The sequence below is a fragment of the Hydractinia symbiolongicarpus genome, chromosome 14 (genome assembly GCF_029227915.1).
Source record: "Hydractinia symbiolongicarpus strain clone_291-10 chromosome 14, HSymV2.1, whole genome shotgun sequence".
In the NCBI taxonomy this organism is placed as follows: Eukaryota; Metazoa; Cnidaria; class Hydrozoa; order Anthoathecata; family Hydractiniidae; genus Hydractinia; species Hydractinia symbiolongicarpus.
Genome location: NC_079888.1, coordinates 4,847,465 through 4,867,519, shown reverse-complemented (window position 1 = coordinate 4,867,519; position 20,055 = coordinate 4,847,465). Strand labels below are relative to the sequence as shown.

The window sequence follows — 20,055 nt, the reverse complement described above, 5'->3', positions numbered from 1 at the left end:
ACTATATCAGTAGACATTATTGTTATTGTAAGTTATTGTAGAAAGTTATCAGGTAATTGCAATAAAAGGCAAAATATTAGAACTAATTACGGTCCTGCCAACTTTCAACTTAAAGTTTTGCAATAGATTTTACAGAAGTCATATTTTGTTACATTATTGCCTGTTAAAATATGAATCTTATATATTAATTCCCTTGCGTGAGTAAAACTGTGAGTCCACGACACGGAAATCACGGGTCACTTTCTTATGACGTGGCTGTACGCTAAAATTTAACTAAAAAGATTAGGGATGTACTTCATAGAAATCGCACATAAGCTGTAAATATATAACCCGCTGCTAATAACGATATAAATATATATACCCTTATGCCAAAAAACTCTATGTTAGCATACATATATAGGTATCGCTACATATGAAACGGTATTAGATATTCACAAAGCATACGGACTGTTAAATGAAGTTCCCAGCATAAAACGGAAGTTGTGTTTACGAAAAAGATGGCTGTTCTTTTTGAGTATTGTCTACTCTTTCATTCAAAATAAATCTTTAAAAAAACATTTGAAGAAGAGCATGGTTTTATAAATTAATCATAGCAAGGTTCTGTAAGGTTTTTTCATGTTTTATTTTCAGTTTTGATTATATTATTGTTGCCAGACATGTTTTATAGCTAGCATCATAAAAAGCCAACTACCACGAACAACTAGCTAGCTAGCTAGGAATATATATATATATATGTAGCCATGTTCTTTATACCTAGCTAAGTCTCCAGTTTATATTTAAGTGACTAGCTATTAGCTGCTGTAGCTAGCTAATGCTAGCTTTAAACTAAAGATTCCCAGTATATATATTCCCACAAAACCCATCAAACGTTATTAACCCTGAAGATTTTAAACATTTTCCTGGTTTTTTTTGGTTTGTGAGTGTCGTTGTTGTAACTTTTTATCAACTAGATTTTACACCTTGCAAGCTGTTCTTTTTTATTTTGTGTAAGATTTGTGTGGAGGATTTAATGTGATTTGATATTTGACATTTTGTGTAAGATTTTAAAAACATTTTTTTGTATATACACTGCTGACGTCAGAAAAACATCTAAAAGAACCTATTTTCCCATTGTCCTTCTGCCTAAGTGGATTTCTCCACGGGCCTTATCGACTAGTATTTTTTTATTTTTTTAAGTTAGACCACAGGTTCCCTTCTCTGACTATTTTTACATTGTGCACATATTAACTTTGTAGGATTACTTTTCCATGCTATGCAAATACCAGAATGTCCTGGCCTGTTCAAAGACCGCAATGCTGTCTTGGTAAGTTTTAAATTTATAAAGTAATCTATCTTATTTTTTTAGATTTAAAAAATGAATTTTTTATTGTTATGATGTTAGAGAGCTTGTTTAAGCTAAAGTTTAGTTTAAAATAAAGGATACATTTTATGCCTGTATTCGAAGCCCAAGAACTGTTTAAATCAGAACATGAACATGCAACTGACTTTAAGAATGTTTTTCTGGTTCTTAAACCTTTTGTGTTTTTTTTTCAAAGCCTAATTTCACTTGTTTTAATTTTCCTAATTAAGATTAGCCAACAGGGGAGGGGAGGAAACGTGCTTAGAAATGCAGGTCTGTCAATAAGGGACGGGTGATTGCTCTTGCATTCACAACGACACATCCAATTTTTAGAAATGAGATAAAAGCTGATCCATTAATTGCCCCTTTTCTTTTCCATCAGGTTCCACTTGTTGTAAAAAGATTAAAGATTTTGTCAGAGGTTTCAGATTTGGATGCTCCTTGCATTGATGATATTAATAGCATTACAAAATCGCTATCTATCAAGCAATCAGGTAAAAAGAAGAAAAGTGAGAAAAAGGAATCAGAATTACCCGTTACTCCTAAAGGTGAGTATATTTAATGCCTGAAATTTTTTTAAATGTAAGAAGAATTGTGTTGTTATTTTCAACACTCCCTTTAAGTACAACTACTACACGGACCAACAAAAAGTTTTTCCATTGGATAAAGTTTTGAATTTGCATTATTAAAGGTTACCTCCAGTGAAAACAAAAAAAATCAAAATGATGCTAGTTCACTTGCGCTAGTTTCCTTTTATCTTTGTTCACATCTCCTGTAACTTTGGACTCTTTGCCAGTTTGTGAGTATTATCATAAAACCTATTGAAGCAGACCCACATTTTTTTCTTATTAACGAACAATAAAATCCAAAGTTACAAAGTAATCAACAGAAATTTGAGTCAGCTAGCACTATTTTAAGAAATTGTTTAGCAAAGATTGTGACAAGGACATTATAATTTAGACCGTAAAAGTCACACAGATTAATCACACATCTTTAAAATGAATCTTAGAATAGGCAGAGCTTTTTTAAAAATTTAAAATACCTGTTAAACAACTTTTCAAGCTCTACAAAATAAGATTAACATTATTTATTGCCTCAGATTCATTTTAAGATTAGATATTTTATGCCTTTATATATAGTGACCAGCTCTGGAAATAAGAAGAGAAGATACAGTCAGCTTTCAAAGAATAAAACATATGAATACCGTACACTTGATCTGTTACTATCTCCACTGACAGTTGGAATGCAACAAATTCTATTTATGAGATATTTACATCCAATGGGTGAATATCAAGAGGTAGCGAATTTATTTTTTAATTGAAATTTTAATATATCAAATGTTATTCAAAACATTAACATGTCTGAATTAAGGTTTGGAATATGATTCCCTTTTAAACAGACAAAGCACAGGTTTGTTTCTGTCATAGAATAAATTTCATCTTTATTAGAAGATTATGGAAGTAATTGCTTAAGGTTACTGTAAAGGAAAAAACTCACTTGATGAGTAGTCTCAGAAAAACCCTTATAATTTATCAATACTTTTACATTTTTTTAATTTTTTTTTTTGTTTCTGAATGCTTGATGAAAGACTTTTTTGATGGTGTTATTTTCATGAGATGTTAATTTTCCAAAAAGAAAATATAATGAATTAAACACACACCATTTTTTTTTCACCGTACGTTTTAAATTGGCTTCTTCTTCCGAACGCATGGTCGCAGACTTCTCGTTTTTGCACTATCACATCCAGCATAAATTAAATTCAAAAAGGTTCCCGTTTTTTTTTTGTAACAACGTCGTTATGAAATTATTTGTAATTATATATAATCATTCAAAAAAATGCATATTTTTTTCTTTCTATCGTCATAATTCGCTAATCAGTAATTTATACAAAAAAATCCGGGAACCTTTTGTGCATAAATTTTTCAGATTTCCATTACCGAAAATTTCAATGAGTCAATAGGAAGGTTTCGGAAAAAGAGACCACAAACGTAAAGGCATGTATGCGAAAATTTACTAACGAGATATTTGTTTTTAAAAATTTTCGTAGGTGTTTTGAAAATGTGTGAACTGAGTATGCAGAAAGATGATGAAAGTGTGAACTTTTTTTTTATGCTGAATATGCGTGCACGTTCAGAATTATTAAAAGACAAAAGTCAGGGTTACAAGAGAAAGCTTATATGATACTCCTTAACTTTGATTTTTTTTAATGATTTTTTATATGACAACATGTATATATATCGATGGTGAAAGTAAACTATCTAAAAATATTATTATGCATATATTTATACGGTAGTTTCATATCATGTACAATGTTTACAAAAAATATGCGTAACTCATTTTGCACATATTTTCTCGAAGGTGTGAAGGATATAACACCTCTGAAAAGGCTCTTTTCAGAAAAAAGGGATGTTCCAAATATTTTCATGAAATATTAAATATGTCATTCGAAAGAGAATTTTTTTTTCTATATGTCATGAATTTTTTGTAAAAAACCTTAAAAAAAAATTTGTTTCCTTTACAGTAACCTTAAGCATAATAAGCGATTAACAAATTTGACAACAGTATGAACAAAATTTTTTTAAATCTTAATGTCTTCACACCAGTCATGTATTGCGGTAAATACTTTATAAAATTTTTTGAATTGCTGAAAATAAATGTTTCCATACTATTTTCTTGTGAAAGAAGTTTTTTATTACATAGAATTCTTTTTTAGCTTCTTCCAGTTGCATTTGAACAAAATGTAATAGATTTGATATTTCATTACATCAATCCAGCTTCACACTCCAATCCAGGTTTAGCCTGTGGTGCATTATTAGTAAGTAGATTGTGTCTGAATTTTACAGAAGTGTGTCTTCTTCTAGTGATACTTTTACACCTTATGCAGAATCCAAAAAAAGGAACTTTTCAAGGATATTGTAAACCTGTTTAACCAATTTTTTTCAACATAAAAAAATCTTATTCCATAAAATGTTTTGCAGAGTAGAGCTTTTTTTGAAAAAAATGGCACAAATCAATGGATCATATGCTTTTAGTGAAAGAAAAAAATTTTTGGGGGAGTTATTAAACGCTAAGGGTGTTTTTTGAGTGCAGATTTTTTTCTTTGTTTTGAAATTCCTTATATTAAATGAAATTATGTAGGAAATAAAATTGTGAAAAGATAGGGAATTGAATATATAATAAAAGCAATGTTCAATTTTTCTTATAGTATCTTTCATCATTACTTTGTCATAAAAAATTCATTGTTGATTTTATTCATCGTGGCGGAATACAAAAGATTTTAGAGATTCCTCAGCCATCACCAGTTGCAACTATGTCATCCCTTTGTTTGTATTATGTGGCTTACAGTGAAGATGCTGTTGAACGTGTGGGTATTTATCATCACAATCACCATTATGTAACCATTAATACACAGTTGCTAACTCCGACTTGAGAAAAATATATGAAAACTTGTCTTTCATAAAAAGAAATCTCTCAAAGTCTGAATACAATTATTAAAAATTAATTCATCCAAGGTACATTTTTATGAAGATGTAATTCGAATTTTAGATATGTCTTCTTCCACAACCAACTTTAAAGCACCTCACAGAGTACTTGTTATGGCTTCTGGAATGTGCTCACATCTCTGGACGATGCCACTCCTCTTTATTTTTTTCAATGACTTTTTCCTTTCGATCAATTCTGAACTTGTTTGATTCCATGGATGGGCTTCGTGTTGTTGTAAATATGGTAGGTAAATATTTTGTTTTGTTTTCTTGTCTGTAGTTCATTTAATTAAAGGGAAGGGTGTGGTTTACTCTCATCGAGTTAGGATAAAAAGCTAAGGCTTCCGTGATGTTGTAACAATGAATTTTTCAATAGTTTATTATTCATCAATAAGTTAAGAATGTTAATATCTTTTATTGTTTTTGTTTAGATTAGCACATTAAAAATTCTTCGTGTTGAAGAATCAGACTTATCAACAGACGATGATGTATTCTTTGACAGGGAAATGGCAAAGAATGCAAGTTTAACTTTAAAGAAATACTTTGAAGCTCATATCACGATAATTGCTCAGGAATATAGGAGGGTTTTAGCCCGCGAGACAGGATCCACCCCTCCTGCTCCATTGCCAGCTTATCGTGTGAGTGAATATAAAGTATTCCTATTAGCATTTCTCTCAACATCCCATCTAGAGGTGTCACATTTTCTGTAATCTGTGTCTATGAGACTTAGCTATAATTAAAGGTTTAACTTGCAATACATTTCAAATGATTGGTCTGCTATTCTTAAAATAACTTTTGTTTCCATTTGTCATTAGTCAAAAACTTTATATATAAAACTCTGTCCAGCCTTTGAAACTCATTTAAGTATTACAATCAAGGACTTTGGCACTTAATCTAAAAAGTCTGTTTTGACTCAGTTTTAAAAGTATTTTATTTTCAAACATCACAAAAACTATGGTTTGGTCACAATGTATAATTTCTTTTTTAGAACTGTTTTCATTTTTTTCAATTTTTTAGTCTGTTTTATCAGCTGTCAATGAAGATTTGTATGAGAATATTGAGCTGATACAAGGCTTCACATCCAGAGATATGAGTAGCATGGAAAAGCAACTTATTAAGGTATTTTTACTTTTCATTTGAGCTCGGTGCTACATCCTTTTTCTTCGTGCATACATCAGAAATTTATTTAGGTGTCAATCAACTTTTTTGATTTGTTATTCATAGCTTGAGTTACACCATGTAAAAGTTTAATACAATATCTAACTTCTTTTTTGTTATTGATTGACTATCAAGGTCTCCAAGTTTTTACATAAGGGTGGTTTAAAAAAGCATTGAGCTATTACAGGTAAGTATTGCCAAAAAATCTGAAAGTGTAGAAAATTATTAATGGTATAGCTGAACGAAAATTTAGAAGAAAAGTCGTCTCTGCCATTGACGAGGCATTAACAAAAATTCATAATTCATATCCACATATTTTTGCTGACATGTTTTTTTCAAGTTAGATTTAAATTTTCCTCTAAATTTAACTGTTGTTTGTGTATTAAAGCATGTGATTGCAAACCAGTGTATAAATCATTAACATAAGATTTGCTGACATGAAGCAGGCAATTTGGATTTTATGTCAGCAAATATTTGGTAATAAAGGTTAAAGTAAAAGCAGTGGAATCTATATTATTTTTTTACAGAGAACTGTCAATTTAAACATCGCACCATTATTACTAAAACTCGTTGCTATAGCATCCAACTGGAAAAGTTACAATAACAGGTGATAATTTTTACTTTTGTGAAAATTGATAATAAGTTGAAAAAATTGTTCACTTAAAATGGTTTATTTTAATGATTCAACTAATAGTCAAGTCATTTTGTAGCCAAAATTCTGTCAAAAAGTGTTCTATTTTTTCAGTGGAGTCGATTAAATCTTTGCGCATGTGTAATTTATAGGATGAATAAAATACTTTAAAAATTATCTGTTTATTAGAAAGACAGGCAGGATAAAATCCAGTGGCTTTAATTTGGATGCATGCTTTTTATAATTTGGGAAAGGAAGTGTTAAAACTGTTTTGCAGTTGCATAGCTAAGGGTAAGGGGGTAGATTAAGATAAAAAACTGTGCTCAGTATCTTTACTTAGGAATCTAACATTGCATAAACGTATACTCATTTTATTACCATTTTTTGATCACACCTTTTTTCCTTTTTAGAATTGATGTCATGGTGAGTGCTCTTGATGCGCTTACCGCTGTGTCAGCATCAAAGAAAATCTGCTTGTCATTATGTCAAGATATCGAAGTTTCAGTTGTGGAGAAACAGTCAGGAATAAAGTGAGTGTTTATACTGTTTCCTGTTAAATTTTTTTGTGGCTGTTCTTGCCGACAACCCAAAATTCCTCTGCTGTTGTTTATCGGATTTTCATGAAGGTCTAATTTAATGATATATTTTGTTAGCTACTCTGCAAGAAGTGTGATTCTATCGTAAATTGGTAATCTGTCCTATTATTGTCCTAATAAAGATACTTTGGATTGACGCTATATTTTAGGGTGTTGTTACGAGCAGTTGAAGGGGATTTAGTTCACGATGTTCAAATTCAAAAAGCTGCTCTCAGGATTTTATGCAACTGCGTGACAACACATTCCAAAGATCTTTCGGTGGTAAGTTGGTAGAACTATTTTCTTCGACTGTTATCTTTGGCTAAGTGATTTCCAGGAACTCTTAGTGTGGCAAATTTTTTGGTGGATTATTTTTATTAATGATCTTTGGTGGGAATTTTCATGTTTTAGTTATTCAAAATTATAAATCAATATTTTCTATAGGACCCATTTGTTGGACATTTTTATGGGTGGACAGTTATTATTATAAAACTGAAAGTGACATCTGTAAAAACTGCAAAAGCCAAATTGCTATTTTTTGGCTTTATATTGAAAATAGTTTTAAAACCACAAACTTTAAAGAAACATATACATGGTCGTTCAGCATATATATTTTTATGGTAATCTTTCGACCTCAGTATTGGAGGTCTTCATCAGACTATACAGAATTTTTTAACGGTCGTCATTACATTGACATCAAATCGACGTCACCGCAACGACTTCCGTTTAAGGTACGCAAACATTGGCTTCCAGAGTTTCGTCGTTGCATACTGACCATCGTCTAGGTGACGTGTCCTGGAACTGTATTTCCAATGCTTCGCGTACCTCACGATCAAATTTATTAAATTCTTGTTTAAGCATTTTCGCAGTGTCCCAATCGTAACCAGCAATACAAGAACTAGAGTGAAATGAAACTCCTGATGCGCTAAATATACATGCTGAACGACCATGTATATGTTTCTTAAAGTATTAACATACGTTTACATGAATATGTCATTAAAACCACATGTATTTTATACTTTTTGTTTTGTTAATATGTTCTTTTTTGCAGGGTATCAAATCAGACTTACAAAATTCATCTTCACAGAAATATCGTACCAAGGGATTACAAGCTATGGCCAGAATATGGTCGTTTGTTCGCTTGAACAATGGCATTAAGATTTTGTTGTCTTTGTTAGATGTAAAGACACCAATAACAGAGGCTGATTCTATACGTGCGTTAGTTTGTAAGGTATGCTCGAGAGATTTTGTGTAGATGGATGAATGAATGAATAAATGAAGGGATAAATGAATGAGGGGATGAATTAATGATAATGGGTTTTTACGTAGCAGGAACTATTTTTAATACTACGTTTACACTTAACCAAATTTATCCGAATTTAGAAGTGAAGTTATTAAAAATATAAATTTATATAGATTGCGTTTACACTAAATTTTGCAAACTTATACAGATTCAGCATAAAAACATTAAAAAATGAAAACGGAAAAATTCCCGAAAAAGTTTTCTTCTGATGTCGTGAAAATGCGTAACAATTTCTTGAATTAGTATAAATTTTCTAATGTAAACTGACAAAAAACACCTATATCTGAATAACTTGGTATAATATGAGGGTGATAATTTAAAAATTTGTTCGTTTTTTTACATGATTGTAAACAGTTGAAAAGTGATAAAACATTATGTTTTTTGTCCTAGCAACTCAGGGTTTTAGAGCTTGTAGAGAGATATTTTTTACGATACATGTAAAACATGTATCGTAAATAATATCGTAAAAAAGACATTTAATTTTGAGAAAACATGGTGCATTTTATTCTTGTTTATTTTTTAACCATATATATTATCAGGTACTGGTTGGTCTATCCGAAGACGACCGTATCCGTCAAGTGCTTGGGAAACTACCCATATTTCACAATGAACAGTTACAATTTCTAATGAGGGAACCAATTCTATCTGATAAAAAGAATGAGCACGAAAAGTTTTGTAAATATGCAACATCTTTGATTGAACGAGTGACAGGGAAGTCATTGCACAGCGATCGATTCGAATCCATTCCCATGTTGTCCAGAATAACAAAGGTAATCTAGTTTGCAGCATCAGGCTTCAGTTTTTTTTAGTTTGCAATGCATCTTGGTAAGTCTCAGTAAATTGAAGAACTATAATTTACACCAATTTATATTTATTTATCAATTTTGAGGCAATCTCATAATAAGGGGTGTTTTCATTCTTTTTTGGTGCTAAGAATATTCTTTGGATATTCGGCATTTCCTTGATATAATAACGGATGTAGACTTGATTACTGGTAATGAAAGTAAAGAAAAGTGATCTTTAATTTTAATGAAATTTTCTCCTGATTTTTCTACCCTCGCCAAACTTTTTTCCCGCAAAAGTTTCTGCTTCTGAAGTACCAGTTGCATAGTATGTCCGCTAACGGCAGTGACCGTAGAAATTATTAAATAAATTATTCTGTGAAAATATTAGTGCTCGTCGGTAAGGCATGGTTGAAACTGTTTTTTGTGAACTGATGTTTTCATCTGGCTCAATACATATTACTATTCAACTTTGCACTCCTGCCATACAAGGTGGTTATCAATTGATAGATGACTTTAAATAGGCTGATAAAATCCGCCAAAGCGGCAATCACACTTTGCAATTGTTCCGCCCACTGCTCTATTTTTTGTACTTTCATCCTTTTTTGTCTTTAATAAATATTACAATGTTTTTGTTTTCCATAGTCGGACATTATCGCACAAACGAAAATATCTTACCCTCAAAAAGAGCTCCTCATGATTATACACAAGCATCTACTATCACAAGGTATGTACACTTGCCTTGTTTACCTCTCCATGTCTTACTTATCCAGACTGTTAGATTGCAGATTTGCTTTACCACGGGTAAAGGGTTGGTGTACGAAATGTTATGGTTTGCTGTATTTCTTCCGAGTAAGGCAAGGGCTTTAATTGTGTTTTATTCTTAAAAGTCTGTTTTTGGCTGCACTTCAGAGTTTTCTGATTAAATAACAAAAGTGACGCGAGGGTCAGATAGCTTGAATATTTATTCCCAGCAATCCACATGCGTCGTCGTATGATAATCATATAAATAGTCATACCTCTTCGACCAACTAGATAATTAAACGTTTTCACATCTATCTTTTTTTTAAGGTTTAGAAAAAGCTGCAGACGCGTTAAAAGCAGAAGCCAACTTGCCGCGTGAAGAAAAACCATGCGTTGACTCTCCCACAACACCCTTCTCCACACGTTCTTTTCCCACCGGTAATGGTTTTGGAACACCGATCAATAAGCATAAAAAGTTAAGTGTTGCGCTGAGAGAACCAGCTACTCCTTATCAAAGTCGGAAGTCTTCTCTCTCTTTGGTGTCACCGTTTTCTTCGCCGCAGTTTGAAAGAAAGGTACTATGATTTTATTATATACATTTTTTTCCAATTCAACTTTGTTAATGTTATTCTATATAGGGAACTGCATTCTTACCAAGGCTAACTAAAAAATCAGGGAAATGCTACAAGAAAATTTATTTACGCGAGACCTAGTTTTTACCTATCCTCTCACTTTTTACGGATTTTTTCTCCGTTTTTCGCGAATTAGAGATTTTTTATGAACTTTTTGGCGCGAACAACGTCATTTTACATTTTTAGCTAGATTATATAAAAACTAGTCGCCCTTTATATATCGTATTTTGTGTTTCCGTTACAAACTACGGCTATTATTATAGAGAAGGAATTCGAGAAAGAAAGCAGTATAAGGATATTTAAGTTTTATGTGCGTATTATTTCGCGGGAATTTATAATCTGGAAATTGATGAAAAAAGACGCGAAATCCTCGCAAAAATTAATTCTTTGATTTTTAAGTGTCACGACGAATATTGTTGTGTTCAGTCGCGTTGTAATGTTTTTTTGTTGACATTAGCTACCGTTAACTCCTCGACCAAGAAAATCTCTCTCCTCTGTATTCACGTTGTCAAGTGTCAAACAAACTGTTGCAACTGTAAGTTCACCGTTTGTTCTTACATTTTAAAACGGGACTCCGAAACGGGTTATAATATCCGATTTCACTGACTTCGCATGAAAATTATTTCAGGTAGTAGCTTTTTTTATTTTTGGACATTATTGTGAAATAAAGTTTGAAAACAAAACGGATTTATCACATACAAAAAAATAACAGATCAAGGAGTACAAACAATACTAATTTGAGTTTCAGATGTGAAAAACTAAGAGATTTATTCCTTTTTTGAAAGAAAAAAGCTTTTCAATCACAGCAAGGACCATTTTTTTTAAATTTTTTGATAGGTAACATGCCTCTCATCCAGTTTTCTTATTTAGGCTCCTCAAGCAGCTGTGCCACCATCTTTAGACAGTATCGTGACAGGTTACCTGCGAGAACAGCATGCTCACTGCTCGAACCCTGTAGCTACATGTCCACCGTTTTCTCTGTTAAGGTGAATTAGTTGTTCTGTTAAGTACTAATATAAAAATTAAAAAATCGTAGTTTTTTTGGAAGGTGAGAGCTAGAGTGAAGGCGATGAGTGAGAGTTATGATATTCTTTAGTTTCGTTATTTCAGAGTACTCTTTTTTGTTTGCAATGTCCAATGCGGCTTAAGTGTTTTGATTTGAGATTGTCCTATTCTTGTGTTTTACATTTGGTGCCATCTACTGACCACTAATCGACTTCTGTGGCAGGCAAGCAAGTTAGAGCAATGCTGTACGTATCTTTAGCGGTAATGTCACAGTTACAGTCGGAGGGGCGAACAAGCCAGCCATTAGGTTGGAATCCCCAAAGACGTTAAAACGACCTTTTATTTATGTTTATAATATTTCTGTCTTGTTGGTGGTATTGTTGGCTCTTAAAAATAGGAAATTTAGATTTTAAATAAACGAGGAATGTCACATCTTTTGAACCGCAAAAAGTCTTTAACAATAAAATATCCGTGTTGACACAATTTTTCTTTGGTATGTGTCAGACCTCATCATTGTCCAGAGCCTCGCTACAGCAGTTACGCCTCTCCCAACATCACGAAACGACTCGTGACGCGACAATCATTTCCACGACATGGCGGCACACAAGGACGTAAACAAAACCGTCGTTACTTGTATAACAAATTTCGTTCGACGGGTTGTATCAAACCGTCAGAAGACGACTCGATGTTCACGTGCTGTGCGTGGGTACCTGATGGTGAAAGCATATGTGTTGGAACGCAAGCAGGGGACGTCAAAATATTTAACTATTACGGTCAGGTATGTATTGTCCTTTTGTCGGGTTTTTAGAAGACAACTTATAGCTGCTAGTATGTTATGACTGCAAGTTCGGTTGCAGGCGTTCAATATCCTTTATTTCCATTTTACTAACGATGACAGCGTAAGATTTCGGTTTGCAAAATTGACACTTCTCAACTTCCAAAGCTGCCAAATCACAGGCACTGGGAACTGGGGTTAAGAACGCTTTAATGGAAGAATCGGCCTTTAAGAAAGGAGAAAAAAGCATTGGACGTTTATGCATACATGATGTGAGCATGTGAAGGAAGTTAATGTGTCTTTTTTATTTAAAGGTTTTGTGTTTACTAGGAGGAAGTTTTACACTCGTGTCACGGCGCACCAATTTCTACTTGTTACATCGGAAGGAACTATAAGTTGTTGACAACCTCTGCTTCGTATGGAACACCGCAAGGTGCGGTATGGGGCATAAACACAGCTTCTGATCAAACAATATCATTTGAATTGAAGTTAGTGGTTTTTTATTACCTTTATACATGACAGATTCACTTTGATTAGTGATGTTTTCGCCACCACCTGAGGTAACAAATGCTTTTAAACTTGCCCCGGGTTTTTTTGGTGCGTTTACGGTAATTTTCTTCTGAATATATATTCATTATTATTACTGTTTTTAATGTTTAGATGGGAACTCCCTGAAGATAACTTTGTTCGGTTCAGTACGAGCGAGGAAAGAGTCGTGGGTACTGATGACATTACGGCGCACGTGAGAGAAACATTCGATCGAATTTTAATGTTCATCTTCTCCAAAAGTCGTCTCGAATTACAATGGCATCTTTTACTTTTTAGGTGTATGACTTGACATCAGGGGCGCTGGTCCGTACATTTTACGACGAGGCAAACGCGAATCACTACTCGAAGAATTTCGCTTGTTTCGGTCCCCGCGATGACTTGTTATTGAATGATGGCTGTTTGTGGGATGTACGAGCAAAGAACATGATTCATAAGTTCGATAAATTTAACGACTTCGTTAGCGGTGTTTTTCATCCATCGGGTCTGGAAATTATCATCAATTCAGAGGTTGTATCCTTTTTCAGGAAACCAATTATAGGTGTTTTCAGTTCCTCTTTTTCAGTTTTTAGAACTATTTTTAACTGTTGTAACTACGATGTAAAAATACCAAAACAATACCTTCTCCACCATGTCACTCAAAATTTTCGTCGAGCAAAATTATGCGTCACCTAGATAAACTTTCTTCACTTTTTTACATTTGTTAATCTTGTCTGCGTTTTTCTTTCAGCGTCTCCGTTTAAGACAGTGAAAAACACTTAAAACAGCTCTGGCATGAGTATTCTAATACATAATTTTCGTCATCCTCAAAATATTTTGGCCTCTTTCTCCGACGTTTTTAAGTCCGATAAGATAGTAAAGATAAATGAAGCAGCAGAAGATTGGTCTCGCCTTCATATTTCGAACTGAAATTTGAAATTAAATTATAGAGCTTAAAAAGTTGGTTAACAAGTCTTTTTACATTTTTTAAAAAGCTCTTTTTATTCTCAAGATATTCCCTTTTAAAGAATTTCAGATTTAATTATGCTACATAAATTATGATGTCATATTTCAGTAATAGCAAATTTTGACATTAGTCATCAGTAATTTTAAGACCTGTCAAGGGATATGCATTCAAACTTTATCAATCAGGTAAATTGATTAACATAAATTTTTTTGCTTAAATGACACTCGTTTACTCGTCCCAGGCCTCTTAATTGTTTGCTGATTGTAGGAAGTGGTCTTTCAGTTTTTGTGTTTCACAAATTAATGATTTTTACTGTGTGAAGCCTACTTTTTATTTCTTGCTGGATTTTATTCCCCTTAACTGCTCGCAGTGGGATGTTCGGACATTTCACCTGCTTAACACGTGTCCCGCGCTGGACCAATGTCAAATCGTGTTTAGTTCGTCTGGTGATGTCATATATGGAGGTATGTCGTCATTTTTTTTTTGTAATGTTAGAGCAGTTTGGCGAACATGCTCTAAATAGTTGTAGAAATGTGTGGGCGGGAAATTTTTAATAGCGCCGCATTGTACGTCCCTTTCTTTTCGTGTCTATATAACATTAGTTTATAAAACAATTCTTTACTAATTTCTTCAGAAGAGAAAAGTTTTCCTTTTTTCGATGTAATAATATTCTCATCTGCAGGTCAGAAGGTAAAAGTGTTGGAAGTTCTATTCTTTTTGTGATTGTGCAATATTTTATTTAGTAAAACATATGGCTCAATCAAAAGACATGATAATCGAACACGCAGGAATGCTGGGGCCGTACGAATCATCGTTTCGAACTTTCGATTCATTCGATTATTCTCCTATTGGTATGTTCAGCTCTTTGTTGTTACTAAGCAACCTGCTCCAGCGCCTAGATGTAAACACCGCCATATTTTCTTTGCTACAGGTACCATAGATGTAAAGAAAACGATTTTCAACATCTGTCCAAATCCGGATGATCAAGTTCTTGCTGTGATAGAGGTACGCAACAACCTTTTGTGTAAAAGAATGAACCGGAATTTTGGAAATTTTTGAAAAAAAATTAAAATTTAATTCACTGTTATCGGGAGTTTATGCAATTTAATTTTATTGGGAGACAAATTCCTAAATAATATGTTCTCGCTAAAACCCATTCAATTTTTTAGGCGTTGTGAATTTTTTATCTGTTCTTTGTGTGCGCTTATTCAAAAGTCGCAATTAATATTGATTTTGCTACTTGTTTACCCCACATGTTTTTACGTAAGAGCAACGCGGGGGTGCGCGTACGAAATGGAAGAGGTGGATTAACGTTTTTCTGCATATATTCAGGCGCGGAATACGGCAAAGTTCCGCATATTGAGAAAAATGTTTTTTAATTTTTAAAAATTGTAACCAATGAAGAGTTAATCCTTCCTCTAAGTTAAACAAAGACAATTTAGTCTTACATAAGGTTACGCGTTGCATTTCTAGTACTTTTAATTGCACTCGCTCCAATTCAAAGAACCACCCCTTGTCATCAAACTCAATTAGACGCCCGGTCGCTTATCGAGAGGGGTGCTTAATCAAGTGTATACGCAGCTATAAAATTTATTTTTGCTATACTCCAAATTCATTTGTTACAGAATGGAGGTAATTTATCGACGATCGATATGGATTCAACTTGTAGATTTTACGATATTGGGCGAACTAAGCGAGTTGGTGAAGAAGAAAGTGACGAAGAACCGGTAAGATTTTGATGGATTCATTCTTCTTTTTATGCCATACCGTCATCGTTGTTGATATAAGTAATGATGTTTGAGCAAGTCGGCTGCAAATGTTTTGGTAAATTTTTTTCAAATACTCTCTTTTGGTTGGATCAGACTTAATCGTCCAGAGCACAAGTTGCTCTCCACCGGAGTGACATCACGCTTTAAATGAATTTTGTGGGAGTCACTAAAATCAACAACTCGTTTCGCAACCACTTAAGAATTTACTTTTGCGGATACGCCTCATGAAGAAATTTATTATACAATCGAATCTCTAACTAGCAGACACTTAGTCCAATCGCTTTGGCCCGCTAATTGTAATGTCGACTAATTGCTGTCAACTATTTAAGGAGTTATCTAAAAGGACTTGACTTTTCTTTTGCCGGTGTAAATTAAGATTTAAAATTAGGAATTTAAAGTGGCGGGTAAAGGCATTATTTTGTTGTTTTAGGAAGATGAATCTGAAGAACAAGATACACAAGAAGGAAGCGAGATTAGAGATCTTATCAATAACATATTTGGTACACTTCTTTTTATAAGAATTTCATGTTTAATAACTTAAGATATAAAAATGTCGAATTTCTTAACTTCACATGTAATCAACTTATTATCTTGGTAAATCTTTTAGAGCTTCCACTCGTCTATATTGTACTGTTTTTATAAAATAAACCTAAAAGTCTAATCGTTTGGTTTTTTCGGTGTTTTGAAGCTTTGATATACGCTTTTTGTCGGCAATTCAAAATTTTCATTGTTGCTAAAGTTCTTCTTTTTATTACAGTTTCACTTTTTGTTTTTTTTAGCAAACTCACGTGTTTGCTAGCTTAGTAGGCTGTATTGCCAATCAAAATAAAGTTTTAATCGTATTTATCGTGTGAATCTCTGGGCTAGGCTGTAGCTTACGATTGCTTCGTTTTTTCTTTTGAAATAATTTTGAGTCACATATTATATAAAAAAAGGGTGTCCTTCTTTATAACAACCAACGCCCTTTTATAATTCATTCTTATTTGATTAAGCGCATGATGATGATTATGATGTGACGTTTGACGGAGAAGAGAGTTCCAACAACAACGATGAAGATGGCGACGAAGATGATGATGAAACCGACTTTGACATGGATGATGACGACGATATGGATGACGATGATACCGAAAGTGATGCCTGAAAGGTTTGCTGTTAAATGTTGATATGCGGAGTTCCTAATTAAGAGTTATTTTTATTTCCTGTGATGTAAAGCTTTGCGAGAGAATACTTAAATTTTTTCTGACACCTAAAAATTTTGATACAAAATGGATCAAAATTCGTCAATTTACAATACTTGCATGACTTCTCCAGGGTTTTTTTGCTGTTTTTAAAAAATGTCGAGTCGTTTATTCGCCGTACAATCCCAGAAGAGGGTACACTGACTTTTCACTAAAAAAACACATCTTGCCACTCTTATTTTGTTTGGTATAGTAGTTGTATTTTATCTTTAATTTAGATGTATGATGCAATTTTAAAGAGCGTGTGACCACGATGTTTGCGAGTAAAGTGCTGTAAATGAACAAATGACAAACTTTATGAAACCGAAAATGTTCCTGTCAGATATTTATATTCAAAAAGAACGGTTAAAACTATATGAAAATTTTTTTGCTCGTTTCGCAAAAAAAAGTGAAAAAACAGGTGATGCAGTAACATCCCTTTTTAGCGGAGACCGTAGAGACCTAAAGTGTCCGCTATTACTTCGAGAACGTGCAATTTGCGCGCTACTGCGTAGTGGAATCGACGTGTGTCAAAAGGCTGGTTTTAAAAAAAAGTCTAAAGAAAATAAATTGTAAAGGTTTTATTCTGAAGAATAAAACACACTCCATGTCAGGTATTATTTTTGAAGGCCTAAAAATGTACCTGCCGAAATATAAAAAATATGAAAATTATCCTTAAAGAAATATATCTTACAAAAATTGTTTTTATGTCACTCACTGTTGGCTGTGTTTGTTGCAATGAGGTTATCTCTGTGGTAGTAAGGTAAATTGGAACTTTGAATGATGTCAGCAATGGAGATGTCCGCTATATATTCTCCGATTTATATAAGTTTTGTTATTAGATTTTACCCGTCATTTTTTACATGCCTGAGTAGTGCACACCGTAGCTGGATGTCCGCTATAAAGGATGTCCACCATAACGACGTTTCACTGTAAATAAACTTTCAAAGACTTAGTGACATTAATAAACTTGTTTTCTCACACCTAAAATCGTGTGTAATTTTCGTGTAAAACAGATTACGCAAATTATTCTCCCTTTCCCTTTGCTCCACGGAAAGTAACCTTATTTATTTTCTAAACTCCACGCGGAACATTAACGCGGTATTGAGTAGTATAGTTGTCTTGGTAAAGTACTGATGGTAAATCGATTCGTAAGAAAAGTAGCAGTTGTTGTTAGTTTTACGAACATTAAGACTGGAACTAAAGTGCCGTGTAATAGAGCACCTAATATTACGTAACAAAAATAATTATAAAGAACTGGTGAAATGTCCTGGCACAGGCTGGATGCTCTGATCTTCAATCCTTTTTCAGCCTGAGTTTTTCTTGTTTTGTTATTGATAGTAAAAACACAACTTTAAAGCGTCCCTAAAGCTTTTTGATATTATAACCTCAGGTTTATCTCAAAGATCTCTGGGGTCGAGAAGGCTCATGTGTCTTAAACTACGGAATTTATGTGTACAGTAGACATCCGTTAATTCGAACACGCAAGGGACTAAATTATTTGTTCGAATTAACGCATGTTCGGATCAACGGAATTTCAGAAAAACCAAGAATTTTAATAAACTTTTAAAGGTTTTATGCTAATATGACTTTATTACATCTTTACTACAACTTTTTATAAAAATCTTTTGACGCTGTATGCTTGGTGATGGGCAATGCCTCCAAAATTCCTTGCAAACTTCATTTTACTGGAAACGCCAATTTAATTTGCAATAAAAATGAAAAAAATGATAACATTTTCTTATTTTTTCCATAACATTTTATTTATCGATACACAAAAGTTCTAATTAACGAGCATAATGTAGCCTTGGGACTAAAAAATTGTTCGAATTAACGATATGTTCGAATTAGCAGAGTTCGAATCGACTTTATTAAAAGAAACTCAAGGGACTTGGCAATTTGTTCGAAATAACGGAAAGTTCGAATTAACCGGCATTCGAATTAGCGGACGTCTACTGTATATATGAGAAAATAGTTTTAGTTGCTGATGCAGTGCTATAGTTTTGTTCATGAGCCGCGGAGCCAGTTTTTTTATGAGAAAAGAAAACGAGTGCAAACAAGCTATTTTTGCAAGTAAAAACAAATTATTCTTATTGCGCAACTAAGCTACCATTTTGCGTGACAGACAGACGTATACGGGCATTATAATATAGACTAGCCGGGAAACCCGGCGTCGAAAGGCCGGGGTAAGCCACAAGTCAAGGTGTGACCCGCCATTGATCACTATGTGGAGCGCTTAATAAGAGCCGTAAACTGTACTACACGGTCAGGTGGAGCGCTTTAGTACAGGTACGCAGTATGTCGTTAATCAAGTAAAGCGCACACAACACTATAGTGTTTCGGCTGTAGTGTATTTTTGAAAATATAACTCTACTGTAACTTTAGCCAAAATAAAAACACAATTTACAACCATTCGTTACCCCGTCATAGGAAAAACAATTGGTCAATTTTATTTTATTTTGCGGAGTACGTTTCAGTAAACCTTAACAAATTAATCATGACACCGGACTGAGCACTTAGTACAGGTAAATGGTGTCACACATGCGTTATAGCCATAATAGCCTTTTCCCAAAAAAACTTATCGCAACTTCAATTTAAATAAAAAACACACAAAACACCCTGTTGTTAACACCAGGTTGAATGTTTATTGCAGGTAAAAAAACTTTATCACAACGGATTAAATAAAAACACGGAAAAAGCACGTCATTAACACCAGGCTGAGCACTTAACATGTAAATTGTGTCATACATGAGTAACAGGCGTAATAAAATTTTCCAAATAAAATTTATCACAACGGTTTAAATAAAAACACAGGAAAAAGCCCGTCGTTAACTGAGCGCTTAACAGGTGAATCGTGTCATACATGAGCATAGGGGTAATACCATTTTCCAAAAATCCTTATCGCTTTGGTTTTAAAAGAAATCAGTGAACAGCCTGGCATTACCCGGTTCAGTTTAAAAAATTACTCAGCAATTTTATTTTGCATAATAAATTTTTAAATCAGTAATAAAAGTGGCCGCTGCGAACTCCATTTAGCATAAGAATTGTTAAGAATTGTGTTGCAGCCAAACTGCATTTGGCTACTTTCACTTGCAGCCAAACTGCATTTGGCTACTTTCACTTTTTAGCAGGATGTAGCTAAAAGAGGAGC

The 20,055-nt window shown here is 33.5% G+C and overlaps 1 protein-coding gene across 2 annotated transcripts in view; it reads left to right on the top strand.

Annotated features, from left to right (window-relative positions):
- LOC130625690 (DDB1- and CUL4-associated factor 1-like) overlaps positions 1–17,894 on the top strand; it is a 28,762-nt gene extending 10,868 nt beyond the window's left edge. For both annotated transcript variants that reach the window (XM_057440793.1, XM_057440792.1), the window contains 28 exons: positions 1,236–1,303; positions 1,722–1,887; positions 2,479–2,636; positions 4,053–4,154; positions 4,545–4,703; positions 4,886–5,065; positions 5,253–5,459; positions 5,839–5,940; positions 6,507–6,586; positions 7,021–7,140; positions 7,356–7,467; positions 8,237–8,416; positions 9,028–9,258; positions 9,916–9,997; positions 10,342–10,589; positions 11,104–11,181; positions 11,517–11,632; positions 12,156–12,429; positions 12,757–12,914; positions 13,087–13,168; positions 13,252–13,485; positions 14,289–14,382; positions 14,662–14,769; positions 14,850–14,923; positions 15,544–15,645; positions 16,118–16,187; positions 16,680–16,831; positions 17,144–17,894. In XM_057440793.1, coding sequence (XP_057296776.1) covers positions 1,236–1,303; positions 1,722–1,887; positions 2,479–2,636; positions 4,053–4,154; positions 4,545–4,703; positions 4,886–5,065; positions 5,253–5,459; positions 5,839–5,940; positions 6,507–6,586; positions 7,021–7,140; positions 7,356–7,467; positions 8,237–8,416; positions 9,028–9,258; positions 9,916–9,997; positions 10,342–10,589; positions 11,104–11,181; positions 11,517–11,632; positions 12,156–12,429; positions 12,757–12,914; positions 13,087–13,168; positions 13,252–13,485; positions 14,289–14,382; positions 14,662–14,769; positions 14,850–14,923; positions 15,544–15,645; positions 16,118–16,187; positions 16,680–16,828 — 3,734 coding nt within the window. In that variant the 3' untranslated portion in view covers positions 16,829–16,831; positions 17,144–17,894. The remainder of the gene's footprint in view (positions 1–1,235; positions 1,304–1,721; positions 1,888–2,478; positions 2,637–4,052; positions 4,155–4,544; positions 4,704–4,885; positions 5,066–5,252; positions 5,460–5,838; positions 5,941–6,506; positions 6,587–7,020; positions 7,141–7,355; positions 7,468–8,236; positions 8,417–9,027; positions 9,259–9,915; positions 9,998–10,341; positions 10,590–11,103; positions 11,182–11,516; positions 11,633–12,155; positions 12,430–12,756; positions 12,915–13,086; positions 13,169–13,251; positions 13,486–14,288; positions 14,383–14,661; positions 14,770–14,849; positions 14,924–15,543; positions 15,646–16,117; positions 16,188–16,679; positions 16,832–17,143) is intronic.
- The last annotated feature ends 2,161 nt before the right edge of the window (positions 17,895–20,055 follow it).